At 34.8% G+C, this 14734-nt stretch overlaps 1 protein-coding gene across 1 annotated transcript in view; it reads left to right on the forward strand.

Annotated features, from left to right (window-relative positions):
* ALG13 (ALG13, UDP-N-acetylglucosaminyltransferase subunit) overlaps positions 1-12052 on the forward strand; it is a 64707-nt gene extending 52655 nt beyond the window's left edge. Inside the window, 4 exon segments of the mRNA XM_025050560.1 lie at positions 4728-4907; positions 6920-6960; positions 8706-8886; positions 11136-12052. Coding sequence (XP_024906328.1) covers positions 4728-4907; positions 6920-6960; positions 8706-8886; positions 11136-11398 — 665 coding nt within the window. The 3' untranslated portion in view covers positions 11399-12052.
* The last annotated feature ends 2682 nt before the right edge of the window (positions 12053-14734 follow it).

Below are 14734 nucleotides of genomic sequence, written 5' to 3' on the forward strand. Positions count from 1 at the left end.
GTAAGCTTATTTTCTGGAGATTTTTCTCTTTCTTTCTGAGATGCCTTGTCATTTTTGTTGTTCATAGTTTAATGGACTATTTCTCCACCAGTGTATTCTGTTGTTTTTCCAGAATGAAGGTTTATTATATAAAGGTCTCTCTTTAGCCTCTTGCAAAGAAGGCGCTTTTCTTTTGGTTTCCAGTAGGTGGCGTCTAAGTCTTTTGGATCCTGCTTTATATAAAGTCTTAATAATGCTTTTTAAATTTTTTTGTAGATGTTTAATGACGCTCGCTATCCTCAGTTTCAGTCCCTGTCAGTGTCAGCGACAGTCTCAGTCTCAGCAGCGTTTGCTCAGATTCCCCTGGGGCTCCGCGGTGACGGGTCTTGGAGGATACCGTGGGAGGGGCCCTCTGGGTTGAGGGTTGGGGGCTGCGGCTCAGCCTCGGTTTTGCAACGGCGGCCGGCAAAAATCTGCTGTTTTTCCTCTTTGATCCCATCCCGCTTTTCTGCTTTCTACCCTGATGACTGGGCTCCGCGGCCACAGCTATCTCAGGCAGGAATGTTCTTGGTACTTGCCGCAGGAACTCGCCACTCCTTCTCTCCTCCCCCTTCCTTGTGCAGGGAGCTCTAGAGGCTGTGAGAGGCAGCTTCTTTATCATTCCTGGTCCACCTCCCAACACCTGGGGTTCTGACCTGTGGTAGTTCTTATGTGCAGATCCCACGCTCAGACATGCTGGTGTGCAGTTTAGGTGGTTTTTGTTGAGTTTTAAATGTTCAGCTTATTGTTGTTTCAAAGGGAGAGATCTAAGGACGTCTCTCACTCCGTCATGTTTCTGACATTCCCGCAAACAGCTTTTTGGAGAAATTGCTGATTTCAGGTCTGGGCAGAAAATGTTCAAGGTGAGCCTGTATCATCTTGTCATCCCACATAGCAAGGAAGCTTTCAGAGTACTAGGATCATGTCAAAAGGACTCAGGAGCCATTTTGAAGAGATTTCCACTGGCTAAAGATGGAACAGTTTAAGCCTCACCAGTGGTAATTGCAACAGATCGGAACGTATCAAATATGTTAAATTTAAGAGTTCCTAATTTAAAAACTGTTCACCTTAAGAGGATGATATAGGAAACTAGTTTATGTTTTTCGACAACTGGAAAATAGAGTGAAAGTATCAAGTATGTGTCCTTCCTTTCTTTTATGAACTGTACTACTGGGTAACCAACTAATAGATGAGAGGGAATGTTTCTGTATATTAGTATTCTAACTAATCGGTGAAAAAGTGGCAGAATATAATTATTTCGCAGTCCTCACTGAATGGTTATTAAACACCAATAGCTGCTAAGATTGCTAAAGTAGACATTACTTATACACTATGCCAAAGGAATCAATCCTGAGTCTGATTCAGTCTCCTGAATTGAGCTTCCTATTTGCAGGAAATACAGGACATTTTAAAAGGCACCATGAGTGTGTAATTAGCAACATTCAGACTATAAGAAACAACAGGTCAAAGGGCCCTGATTATTCAAAAGATAAACTGGAAGGAAATGATAGGGATGGAGAAGGGACTAATAAATTAAGAGATTCAAGACATCAACTTGAAAAAACTGTCTAAGGATGCACATTTGGGTGACAACTCTTAAAAGTGATTATTATGAAAGTCAGGATAATGGTCAGTTATGATGGGAAGGAGAGGGTTATGATTGGGATAGGGAGGGTGGAAGTTTTCTGGAATGGCTGACAAAGTTATTTATTGACCTGTATAATGTCTACCATAAAATAATTCATTTGTTTTCCGTATCTAATTAAGTGCTTATTAGCACGATACCTGCAACAAAAATATGCGGTATATGTTCATGACTATAGACATTTTTCACTGGAAGTGTTAATGTAAATCCTGGTTTTCCTATTTCGGGGCTATAATGGTGTAGGGCAAAGTGTTGGCTGTCTGCCTTTAGCAGATGTCTGAGCTTAAAAAGAAAATCAAGTGACAGGTAAATCAAGCATTGTAATGCCTCATTTATGTAGAATCATTGAAAGCTTACCTAACTTTAAATGCCAGATTTGTGTTCTATGTAGGTATTTTTAAAAATGTATATTGCCTTCATTTATTTTACTTTTGTTACTTGAGTCAGTAAGAGCTTCGATTATAACTGTACCAGGCTGTGGCTGCTTTTTAGTTGCTCTTCACTATTTCTGTTGGTCGTTTAGATGAAACAGCTCATGTTTTCCATTGTTATTTGTGAGACAGATTGGCATCCGCATCCCAACCTCCTTTAAGTCATTTCCTATCTGCCAGGTAACTAGATGCCATGTTTGCCTTTAATATGAGACTCCTCATAGGCATCAAATCCTGTTATAACTAGGTTTTGATAACTGTTCCCAGGGCTTTTTCCAGGGCCAGGAATAGTGACTCACTTGCCCTAAAGACAGGATCTGTGGGCCAGGCTTAGGGTGAGTTGAGTAAGCATTCACTCTTGAGGTCACTCAAATGCAGGCTTTTGTATCTTGTCTATTAGAATTCTGATATTTTCATCATGAATTTTTTTGGCATTTGGTGGCACCTTCAATTTTGCACCTCACTACACCTTAGTCTTGGCCATGCCCTTTGATCTCTAAGGAAGCCATCCAGGTCTTACTGTGTTTTCTTCTGAAATGTCCAGAGCAGGCTGCAGTTAAATCAACGGGGGGAAATGAGCATTTTGCTTCTCTTGTTCTGGAGCCATCCCTTGAACTATACCCATTAAGCTATAGAGCCCTGTTGTGCCTGTGAATGAGATAGATGCTTATGCATCTAGAACAACTGGAAATCATAAAAGCTTTTCCTTATGGGGCTTATTATAATATGCATTTACAAGGAAGACAAATTCAGACAAAGTTAACTCCAAATTTTTTTCTGTCCTTTATTCTCTCAGGCCCATGAGAACTTATTTAACTACTTCTGTGTCTAGTAGTTGGTTTTTACCTAGTGATCATAATTGCATTCTACTATCTTCAGCTAATTGAACTTTATCCCATTAGCTTTTTAAAAAAATAAATTTATTGGAGTAACACTGGTTACTAACTTACATAAGTTTCAGGTGTACAGTTCTATAACACATCATCTGTGTATTGTATTGTGTGTTCACCATCCAAAATCTAGTCTTCTGTCACCATATATTTGATCCTATTTACTCTCTTCATCCTCCTTTCACCCACCCCTTCCCCTCTGGTAACCACGGTACCGTTGTGTCTATCAGTTTGTTTTGTTTGTTCATTTATTGCTTTCTGTTTCATTTGCTATTTTTTTTAATGGTGTGATTTGAGTGTTTAGAAGGAATGAGTGGAATTTTGTTGAAGAAGCCATTATTTTATAGAAAGCAAATCCATATACCGTTTAGAGTATTTGTAGATACTCTAAAAATTAAATTCCTTTTTCAAAACTTTTTGTAAGAGTAGTTTTTCACATGTATGACAAGACAAACAGTTGAGCAAGTTTTTAAAACTTACTATTTAATTTATATACAGTAAAATTCATTTTTTTGGTGCCCAGTTCTGTGTGTTTTGACACAATGTATATAGAGTTGTATAACCACCATGATCAAAAACAGTTTCATTACTCCCGAAGAGTTGTTTATCAAGTTGTAAATCACCCTAAGACACAGATTTCCTATTACTGTTAGCCTATAATTGTATAAAGGACATAGTTAAGTGTATTTAGTTGGTGAGTGAAAACAATGTGGATTATTTCTAATACTTGGCCTTAAATTTCTCTTGCTAAATTACCAGAGTAGCAAATTCAGCTCATGTGGGCTGTTCCTGTACTAAGTGTTCTAAAATTCTGAATTTAAATCTTTATTGACTGACACTAAGCTTTCTGTACTTCTCAGCGTTAAAATTATAGTGCAAGTAACAGTGATTAAATTCAGTACTTGAATTTCTAAGTCAGCTAAAATGTTCATTTATCCTTGAAGAGTTGTATCATTCATCTTTTGTCAAAAAATTTAACAGACTTATCTGGCATACTGTGTATATACAGAGGTATTTATTTTTACTAGGTTAGAATCACATTGTTTCCTTTATCATAGAGGAATGTATTAATATTTAAACATAATGATATTTGAAGTGCTTATGTTAAAACTACGAAACTCCTAAGCGTAAATATTATTTTTAAACTATAGGAACAGGTATAGAAAGTTAAAGGGATAAGATATTTCATCTAGCCTGTTTCAGATTCTGTATGTCCTTAGAAATGGAACTGGCATGATTTAGAGTTTTCTATAATTCCTTCGATGCTACTAAGTAGAAACCTTCAAGGCTTACTTAAATTTGTACGAATTAGTCTTTTATTAGTTTGTACAACTTGTGATTTGACTAAGAGTGTGTCAGTTAGCTGAAAACTTATTACACTTTATGTTAAGCTAACCTACACTTTATATTAAGCTAAGTAAAACTTTTGCTTTAATGGTATTTTAAAAATGTACCTGGTTAGCTGATGTTGAAAGTCTTGATAGTCAAAACTCTGCAACTTCCAGGTTTTTTTCCTTTTAATTTCGGGTAATTTCCTTAACTCAAAATAACCTGTAAGAACTAGTTTTCAGCTGGCATGACTAAGAGAATATGGAGCAATTCACTTTCCAAGGTTTTGTTTTTAAGTCAAATTATAAGAATTAAAGTTTTTGACTATGTCTGGAGCAAAAAAAAAGTAGATGAGTTATTACTTATAAGGTTACAATTGTGCATTGTTACTTTATGTTTTGTTTTCTTTTTTAGTGATTACTTCACCATCCTATCCATACCTCTCTGCTCCTATGCCCGCTGTTGCTGCCTCTGTGCCACCACCACCACCTCCACCTCCACCACCACCACCTCTTGAGGTGGGAGAGGCTTCAAACTTACCACCACCACCTCCACCTTATTCGTGTGATCCAAATGGCAGTGATCTGCCTCAAGGTAAATGGATTTCGAGACTTGGGTGAAGGTTATTTAGGTCTGGGATTTTTTAAAAAAAATTTAGAGCATATCTCTGGTTAACCGGTGGGAGTAGGGTAGAGGGTACCAAATGGAAATTGACTTAGCATAACGCTAAGTGACTAAGGAAAGGAGCAACTGAAAGCTGAGAATATCTTATAATCAATAAGTGGATGCTTGAGGTGACTCATGCTGCTGCATTTTGGTAGCTAGCTTATCTGTCTGCCTTGGAGAAGATTCTCAACTGGATATCTTTGCTGTCTCAACTATTTCTTAAAAAGCAGGAGTCGATATCAAAATTTTCTTCATTTCTTTTCTGAAATCTACCACAAATATATAAAATTGTTACAATCTTTGAAGGTTTCTACTTAGTAGCATCGAAGGAATTATAGAAAACTCTAAATCATGCCAGTTCCATTTCTAAGGACATACAGAATATTTAGGATTCTAACTGAGCTTTGAAGACTTGGAGAAGTTTTGTTTGTTTTTATTTTATTTATTTGTTTTAGGAATTGAGGGTTTGATATGCCTTGGATTTTAGCCCTGTGTTCTTGTTTCCCTAATTAAACTAAGGAGTGGCTTTCCATTGGACGTCCTTTGTTGCCCCTCACTTTGGCAGTGTTTCTCAAAAGAGAATTGTAGTTGAAAGTTCTTTGTAGCTTATTTATACCTTCTTTGTTGTAAGATTCTCTTTATTTTTCTAGCTGCTTCTCTTATTTTTTTCCAGCCCCTAAGGTAGTCATCAAGATCTCCTTTAACTCCATTCTTTTTCTCTACCGTAAAACTTCGGTATCACATTTATGTAGATGATTCCTAAATCTATGTTACCTTGGCCTTTGAAGCTTTTAGGTACTTGTCTCTAGCTACTTGCTAGGCATTTTCACTTGGCTTTTTTATTTTCACTTAAAACCCAGTCTGACTGAGGAAAGTCCTCATCTTTATTTCCTTTTTTTTCCTCTCCAGGCCTTATATAATATTAACTCTTCGTGGTTTCATATTTCATTATTAGTGTATCATGTATCAGTACTTAATTTCTTTTTATGGTTGAGTAATATTCCATTGTATAGATAACATCACATTTTATTATCTAATAGATGATAGACATTTGGGTTGTTTCCATTTTTTTGCTATTGTGAATAATACTGCTATGAATATTTGTATACAAGTTTTGTGAAGGAGTGGAATCCCATGCCATTTAAAGTGGCAGTAAACATATGTATATATCGGGAGTCTCCAACTTAAAGAGGGGTTTTCTGAGAGTTTGTTTGTTAGTGGAATTCAGGTTATATTATCTTATAATAATATACGTGGACTCCAGGTCAGTCAGTAAAAATACATTTAGAGATATAATTGGAATGCTAAGGCTATTCCCTCTTCCCCCGTACATTTAGTTTATGTTCACTTGTGACATTTTAATTAAGTTCTATGTTTGGAGAAATTTTATCACCTTAGGATATAACTTATTTTATTTCAAGTTACTGTTCTCATTGCCTCCTATTTTTCAAGTTTTAGTGGTAGTCACGTTAACTAAAAACAAGGTTAATTGTTTTATACAGTGCTATTTATCTCAGTAGGCATCACGAATCTCAGCATTAGTAGAGCATTTAGTTTGTGCTATGTAGTAGCTCCATTAACTGAGAACTAGTATGATTGCTTATGTAGTATATTTGTATTGTAGTATAATTTTAGTCCTGAGCAAGAAAATGCCATTACTAGATTCTTTCGAAATATTAGCAGAGTGGAGTTCCTGTAACATCTGCTAATATTAAGAGTAGAAATAAATATGTATTTGGCGATCAAACCTTGGATCAGAAAAAGATTTTACCTGTAGCAGTAAGTAAATGGTCATTTATTATAAATAAGTTAGAATTGAGGGTGGTGTTGATGTGGGAAGCCATTTATATCTACCTTAATACTCAAGCAAAAGCTTTTTAAGTGGTAGGTCTAATTGCTTATGTCATCTAGTGACTAACATTAAAAATTTTTACTTTTAGATACAAAAGTTTTACAGTACTATTTCAATCTGGGATTGCAGGTAAGAGTCATGTTAAAATTACTTTGATAAACTCTATATTAAAAATATAAGTAGTTTTCATAATCAGACTCTTGAACTTTAAGAGCCAAGGATACTGTGTGGGGCCTAAAAGCTTTATTTCTGTCATTATAAAATATCTGAAGAAGATAAGGTCAGTTTTCTACCTTAGCCTCCCAATGTTTCAGTTTCTCTTATAAAATAGTTGTTAAATTGTGGTGAGTGAGGACTCTAAGCAGCACAATTTTAGCATATATTGGCCTGCATATTTAACATCGTTTGTCAACCCTTCACTCTCTTTTCTGTCTCACAATAATTAGTGGGTTATTTAGCCTGCTTACCTAAAACATTTTTATGGGTTTTTCTGCATTTCATGTGAAAAGTAATCAAATTCAGACATTTTAAAGAACTGTATTTTTAAGCACTCCTGTGTTTGTAGATATTTGCCAAACACTTGATTTTCACCACTCCCTTGAGTTGTAAAATGTGGGTACTTAAAAAAGCTTAATATCACTGAAAGGTGTCTCTGATTTCAGATAAGAGCTCTTTTTTTATTCTTTATTTTGTTAGTGTAGTGTAAAACTTAGATTTGTGGATGTTTAACATACTCGCATCCCTGAAATAAATCCCACTTTTACATAGTGTATAAATCTTTTAATGCCTTGTTAAATTTGGTTTGTTAGAAGAGCTCTTTCATTCTTTCAGGGATCATTTTTCCCCCGAAATACACTTGATTTCTGATATAACAAGATGGTATATTCCCTGAAAAGGAATGATGCATTTTAAGATTTGGCAGATGATAGTAAACTAGATAGTCTCCTGGATAATGCTCAGAATAGTTCATATTCCCAGATGCTAATTTCCCTAAAACCTCAGACATATTATTTCCATATAATTATCTGTCCCAACTGGTACACATTTATAAATTAGGAGTAGCGGAATGAGTTTTTGTTCATTGAGACTATTTCATAAAGGCAATTTCAAGAATTGAAAAATAATCTACTTTCAATTATGTTAGGTTATTAGTCACATGTGGAAATGTAATTAATTCCACAAGCCTGAGGCATTTAAAATTATTCCTCCATAGGAATACAAGGAAATGCAGAAAAATATTTTAATACTATTTTTTCATAATAAAAGTAATAGCATTTATTATAGTACATCTGGAAAATACTAAAGTTTAAAGAAAAATCACTTGTATAACTATTGTATACTTTGATAAATTTCCTTTCAGTTTGTTTAATTTACAAAATACGGACAGCTATGTAATTTTGTAAACTTTTAAGTTAACAATATGAGCATTTTTTTCTTTAAATATTTGACAGCATGATTTTTTTATTGCCTGTATTATTTTATCATAAATAGGTCATAATACCTTCTTCCACTTCCCTGTTACTGAATATTAGTGTGTTCACATGTGCTTTGCTTTTATAAATAATGCTATAAAAGACATATCTGTATACATGTCATTATGTATATCTAATTTTCTTCAGATGCTTTTTTCCTAGAACTTCTAGCTCCAAGTATGAGATATCGATACTGCAAGTTGTAATAAAAAAATAGATTTTACAAATGTCATATCTTCGAGGTCAAAAAAGTCATTGCTACCCCACCTGAAAATTATGGCCCAACTTTTTTTTTTTTTTTGGCCCAACTTTTTTTTTTTTTTTTTTTTTTTTGAGAGGGAACTATACTACTTTAAGAACATGGAAGAGTAAAATGTTTGTTTTTTCCCTTTCTTGCCAAAGTGTTATTACCACAACTACTGGCACTCCATGGTCTATGTGCCCCAGATGCAGCAGCAGCAATATCATGTAGAGAATTATCCAGTCTATACTGAGCCACCTCCTTTGGTAGATCAGACCATTCCTCAGTTTTACAGTGAAGGGGGGAAACAAGATGACACACAGGCAGAAGGATCAGCAGATGGTGAGTATGTAATAAGATTGCCTGCAAGAATGATAATTGGATTTTATTGTGTGTGATGTAATAATAACCTTCAGGTATTTTATTAGATCCAAATACTAGACCAGTGTTTCTCAGTGCATGGTAAGTGGGGTCCCTGTGACCCTTTCAAGGGATCTGTCAGGCCAGAAGTATTCATCATAATACCTAGGTTTTTTTGTCCCTTTTACTGTGTTACATTTTCATTGAGGGGGGCAGAAATCAGCTGTGGGTAAAACTGCTGGCGCCTAAGCACAAATGAGCTGTGGTAACTATGTTAGTAATCAGTCTTTTCTTCACTGTCACACACTCATGATACAAAAATGTCAGTTTCATATTTTTTGTTTCATCAAAGATGTTCTTATTTTTACTGAATATTTATTTTTAAATAATTGTTCTTAATACTCCATGTGACAAAATGGGAAGTATTCATAAGACATTTTGCATACTGAATTGAAGTATGATGATTAACCTAAAGAAAAGGATTTGTGAGGTTGATATCTGAGCTGAACTAGCTGACCTTTTTCATGGAACACTATTTTTACTTGAAAGAATGATAGACAAACAATGATTATTCAGACTGAGGGATTTGGCAGACATTTTATCAATTGAATAACATGAGCCAGCCACTTCAAGAACAACTGATAGTATTTGTTGTTAAAGTTAAAAATTTCAGCTTTCAAATAATTAAAATTTTGGAAAACTTGTATCTGTCACCATGAGCTAGACAGTTCCTCAGTACTTAGACGGGGCTATTAATCTGGTTTTTTTTTTTTTACATTGTATCATGAAATGTTGTCAACATTTGGGAGATTTGTATAACTTAGTGAAATAATATTTTCCCAGTTACCAATGCATAATGTTACCCAAGCATGATTTTGTAAAAGATCTATCCAAAATGCAAGATAAAACAGTGGATTTTCATATTAACAAAGTATGGGATATCTACATTGCTACTGATCTTTAAGAAACTACCCCTTATCTAGTTTTGTTGTAGCATCAAAGAATATCTACAGTATGTGAAAAGGCTAATTATTAAATGACTTCTCTCTTTTCCAAGTACATATCTGTATGAAGCCAGATTTTCTTCATAGCCTTCAACTGAAATAACATATAGTGATTAAACACAGAAGCAAATATGAGAATCAAGCTGTTTTCTATTAGGGCGTACATTAGAGATTTGCACAAGTGTAAAAGTAATGCCATTTATCTCACAATTTTTTTTTTTTTATGTTTTGGAAAATAAATCATTTTGCATAAAAATTTTGTGCTAATATGTAGGGCTTATTTTTGCATTAATTAATAAATATTTTTTAATTTAGTTTAATTACTAATATAGTAAATATCGATAGACATAAACCACATAAACAAGCTATTTGAGATGCTCAATTTTTAAGAGTATAAAGGGATCCTGAGACTAAGAAGTTGGAGACCCTTAAAAGGATGGTTGCTTTGTGTACTTGTTCACAGTATGATATAGATGGGGAGGCATTTCGGAGGATTTAGGATAGAATCTTTGGACTGCCCTTCTTGGAAAGAGTCAGCAGGAGATAAGAAGAAACGATGTAGAATAACCTAACCAAATCTGTTTCCCATTCCAACACTGCTACTTGATGGCTGTGATCTTGGCTAAGCCTGATTTTCTGTGAGATGAGAAATACCTGACTTGCCAGGATTGTTATAAAAACTAAATGAAACTTTATGTATAAGTATACTGTGCCTGGCACATGTGAGGAATGTGCATTTCTTTGATTCCTTCCTTTTGTAAAACATATTAATGGTTTGGAATATTAGCACTATATAGAATCTTACCCCTAGTGTTCCATTGCTAAAGTAATAAAAAGTAGTTATCTGGGTGATGTATTTTAGTGGAAAACTATTGGATAACTTAATTGTGACCAACTCTTTAAAGAACTTGATTGACTAGAGGACTCTAGAGAATGTTTTCTTTATGTATTAAGTCTGTTGGTGCCTAAATAACCCCCCGGAAAGATAGTGCTCACTAGGTAGAATACATTTGACACATGTAAAATGTTTTAAGTTCAGAAACGTTTATATAATCTCGGTAGCCTGTTATAGTCACATTTCATATCTAAAGTGCTCCTGCTGCAATTGCAGCAGGTCTTTCCTCTAGTTAATGCTAAATTTCATTTTTTTACCTGTAAAAGCCTGCATTTATATTGTTTTAGTGAGTCTTTGTATATAAAGTGTACTACGTGCATTCTTTGTTTCAGGTACTTTTCCAAATGCTGACCCTGCATCTGTCCCTCATGGAGCAGTCTATTATCCAGTGATGCCAGATCCCTATGGGCAGCCACCTTTGCCGGGGTTTGATTCCTGTCTTCCTGTTGTGCCAGATTATCCATATGTTGCCCCCTGGCATCCCATTGGTGCACCATATTGTGGTTCTCATTTTCATGGTGCTATGAATCCTGGCCCAGTTGGCTATATTGCTTCACCTCCCTCAGCTTCTCATTATGTACCTCAGAATATGTAAGATTGAGCAGTATAAAATATTCTTGCACTGCCATTTTCTTGCTGTTTCAGTTTTTTAAAAGTGTTTTATGTTAGGTAGTTTAAGTGATTTAGGTGGTTAGAGTGGCTACTATTGTATCATTTCGAGATTATTTTATCTTTTGATTTGAAATAGTACTTTAAAATAGAAGAATTTTACTTTGGTTTGTGAGTAAGGAAGTTAAGATGAATGTACAACTAGCCCTATGTTGAGCATACTTCATTGTATTCAGCTGTCTTCTGTCAGCCCACTTGTCAACATTATATTAGCTGATGGTACCAGTTGATAAAAGGAATAAATCATACAAACTGTTTCCTTGGTTCAGATGTCACACATCATATTAAACTGCAAAAATTGAATAACTTCCACTTTTCTCTAGAAAATAAAACCAAGAGCATTTGCTTCTGGATAACTAACTTGATATTAAATGAGAGCTCTTCAGGTTTCTTAAGAATTGTCTGAACTGACCTGTGTTCTATGATATTAATCAGTTTCGAAGGCACATGGTGCTCTGCTCTAGATCTATCCCATATGCTATTGTTTAATATTAGATTTATGTAATTGTTTTACTGCACAGTATTGAATTGGTGTCCTTTGCACAGTTGGCAAGAAATAAAAATTAGCATTTAAAATTGCTAAAATGAGTGGGATTTTCTTTTTCGCATTTTCATGGCAGCAAAGAGTGATGCATTTGATTATTCCAATCTGTTTTCCCCTGGTATTTTGATTGCAAAAGCATGTGTATTTATAGCATGAACTGGCAGGGCCAGTTGAAATGTTTTTTTAATCTCAAGACATTGCAATGTATAGTACCATAGCTAGTTATATTCCCTTGAGAATGTTCCTTTTTAGGTTGTATTTCTGTTGTTGTTGTTGTTGTTGTTGTTGTTTTTAATGTTAACTCCCTTATAGAACTTTAGACTTACTTTCTCATTGTTCTATACTTCCAAAAGTTGTCAAATCTTCCGGTTTTGTTTTTGGATTTAACCTTGTAAATCTCTACAAGCATGCCTTGTCTCTAACTTTCTGTGAGACATATTTCATCAGTCTTTCTGTCTTCTTTCTTTCATCTACCCAAAGACCACAAGATCTTCTGTATTCATCATTTCTCCTCTGAGGGCTAATTCATCATGAATGCTTTCTGTAGCTCCCCTGGCAAACAGCTATTTTAAAAGTGTTTTTTCATTGCCACTAAACCTATTTATATTGCCTTTTTTAAAAGGTTATTTATGCTTATGAATCAGTCTGTCCTTTCTACCTTTAGCTATACCCCAGGCCAAAAGGACCGTTTAAGACCTCAGGGTTTGAGGTGCTTGAATAGCTGAAAAAACTGGAGTGGAATCAATTCTATCTTCAATGTACTGTTTTCAGGATGATTGATGTTAAGTTCTAAATCAGTATACTAGTTAAGCCTTCTTCATAATAGAAATGGAACTGATTGTGTTTGTTTTTGCATTCTTGATCTTAACTACTCACTTTACAAGTTAGCATATGACAACTTTAGTTAAGAAAAAAAACACTTTATAACAACCTACTGTTCTGTCATCTTTGCTAACCTGAATTCTCATTTTTTGCAGTCTACAAATTATTTTATGTTTTAAGTAAAGGTTTATTTTAGTCAAGCTTAACATATGGAACAACCCCTCCAACACTTTTCAAACATGCTAACATTCTGAAATATATACATAACTTCTAGCAGGCAATTGTCCTGTATCTTCAACTGTCAGTGGTCCACTAATTAGCTTCCAGGGGGTGCTTTAGAAGGTTGTAGTCTATTTTCAGAATGTGGGTTTGGAAATTGGTTTTGAGACATGCTTAGGCTTCCTGTTGATTTGTATTTATTTTAATTTATTTTATTTTCTTAAGTTTTTGGGGATAACATTGGTTAATACAATTATGTAATTTTCAGGTGTACATTATAATTTGATATCTGTATATTCTATTCTGTATTTACCAGCCAAAATCCAGTTTCCTTCAGCTATCATATATGTGATCCCCTTTACCCACTTCACGCTCCCTCTCCTCCGCTATATTTGACACCCTTTTCTGTGTCTATCTTCCCCACCCTCTACCCTTCCAGTAACCACTAGTCTATAGTCCATGACCATGAGTCTCTATTTACTTGACCAGTTCATTTGTTGCTTTTAGGGTTATATCCCACACGTAAGTGATTCCATGTGATTTTCAACTTTTAATGTCTGGATTATTTTGCTTAACATGATTATCTTGAGGTTCATCCAGGTTATCGCAAATGGCAGTATTTCATCTCTTATGGCTGAACAATATTCCATTGTATACATGTATCACAGCTTCTTTAGTCAGTCATCTATCATAGGACACTTTGGTTGTTTCCATGTCCTGGCCACTGTGAATAATGCTACTATGAACATTGGTGTGCAAATGTCTATTCGGATATGGATTTTCAAGTCTTTGATGTAAATATCCATTAGAGAGATTGCTGGATCATATGGTAGATCAATTCTTAGTTTTTTGAGGAACCTCCATAGTGTTTTCTGTAGTGGCTGTACCAATTTGCAGTCCCACCTGCAGTGTATGAGAGTTCCTTTTTCTCCACATCATCTACAGCATTTGTTATTCCTTGTCCTGTTGATAACGACTATTCTAACAAGTGTGAGATGGTATCTCATTGTGGTTTTGATTTGCATTTCCATAATAGCTAGTGATGTTGAGCATCTTTTCACATATTTGGTGGCCATTTGTAAATTCTCTAGAGAGGAGTGTCTGCTCAGGTCCTCTGCCCATTTTTTAATTGAATCATTTGTTTTTTTGTTGTTAATGAGTTGTATGAGTTCTTTGTACAATCTGAATATTAGGTCCTTATTGGCAGTGTTGCTTGCAAATATATTTTTTTTATTTCCATTTTGGATGTTTGTCTCTTTACCTTGTTGACGATTTCTTTTGCTGAGCAGAAGCTTTTTAGTTTGATGTAGTCCCATTCACTTATTTTAGTTTTTACTTCCCTTTCTTTTGAGGTCAAACTCATAAAATCAATCCTCTTTAAGTCCAAGGTCTTTGAGTTTAGTTTCTATGTTTTATTCTATGCGTTTTATTGTTTCAGTTTTTATATTCAGGTCTGTAATCCATTTCGAGTAAATTTTGGTATGCGGTGATAGACAACAGTCTACTTTCATTCTTCTGCAGATAGTTTTCCAATTTTCCCAGCACCATTTATTGAAGAGGCTTTCCTTTCTCCACTGTATATTTTTGGCTCTTTTGTCGAAAATTATTTGCCTGTAGAAAGATAGGTTTACTTCCGAACTCGTGATTCTGTTCCACTGATCTGTGTGTCTGTTTTGC

This window comes from Pteropus alecto, unplaced genomic scaffold (assembly GCF_000325575.1).
Source record: "Pteropus alecto unplaced genomic scaffold, ASM32557v1 scaffold107, whole genome shotgun sequence".
NCBI lineage: Eukaryota > Metazoa > Chordata > Mammalia > Chiroptera > Pteropodidae > Pteropus > Pteropus alecto.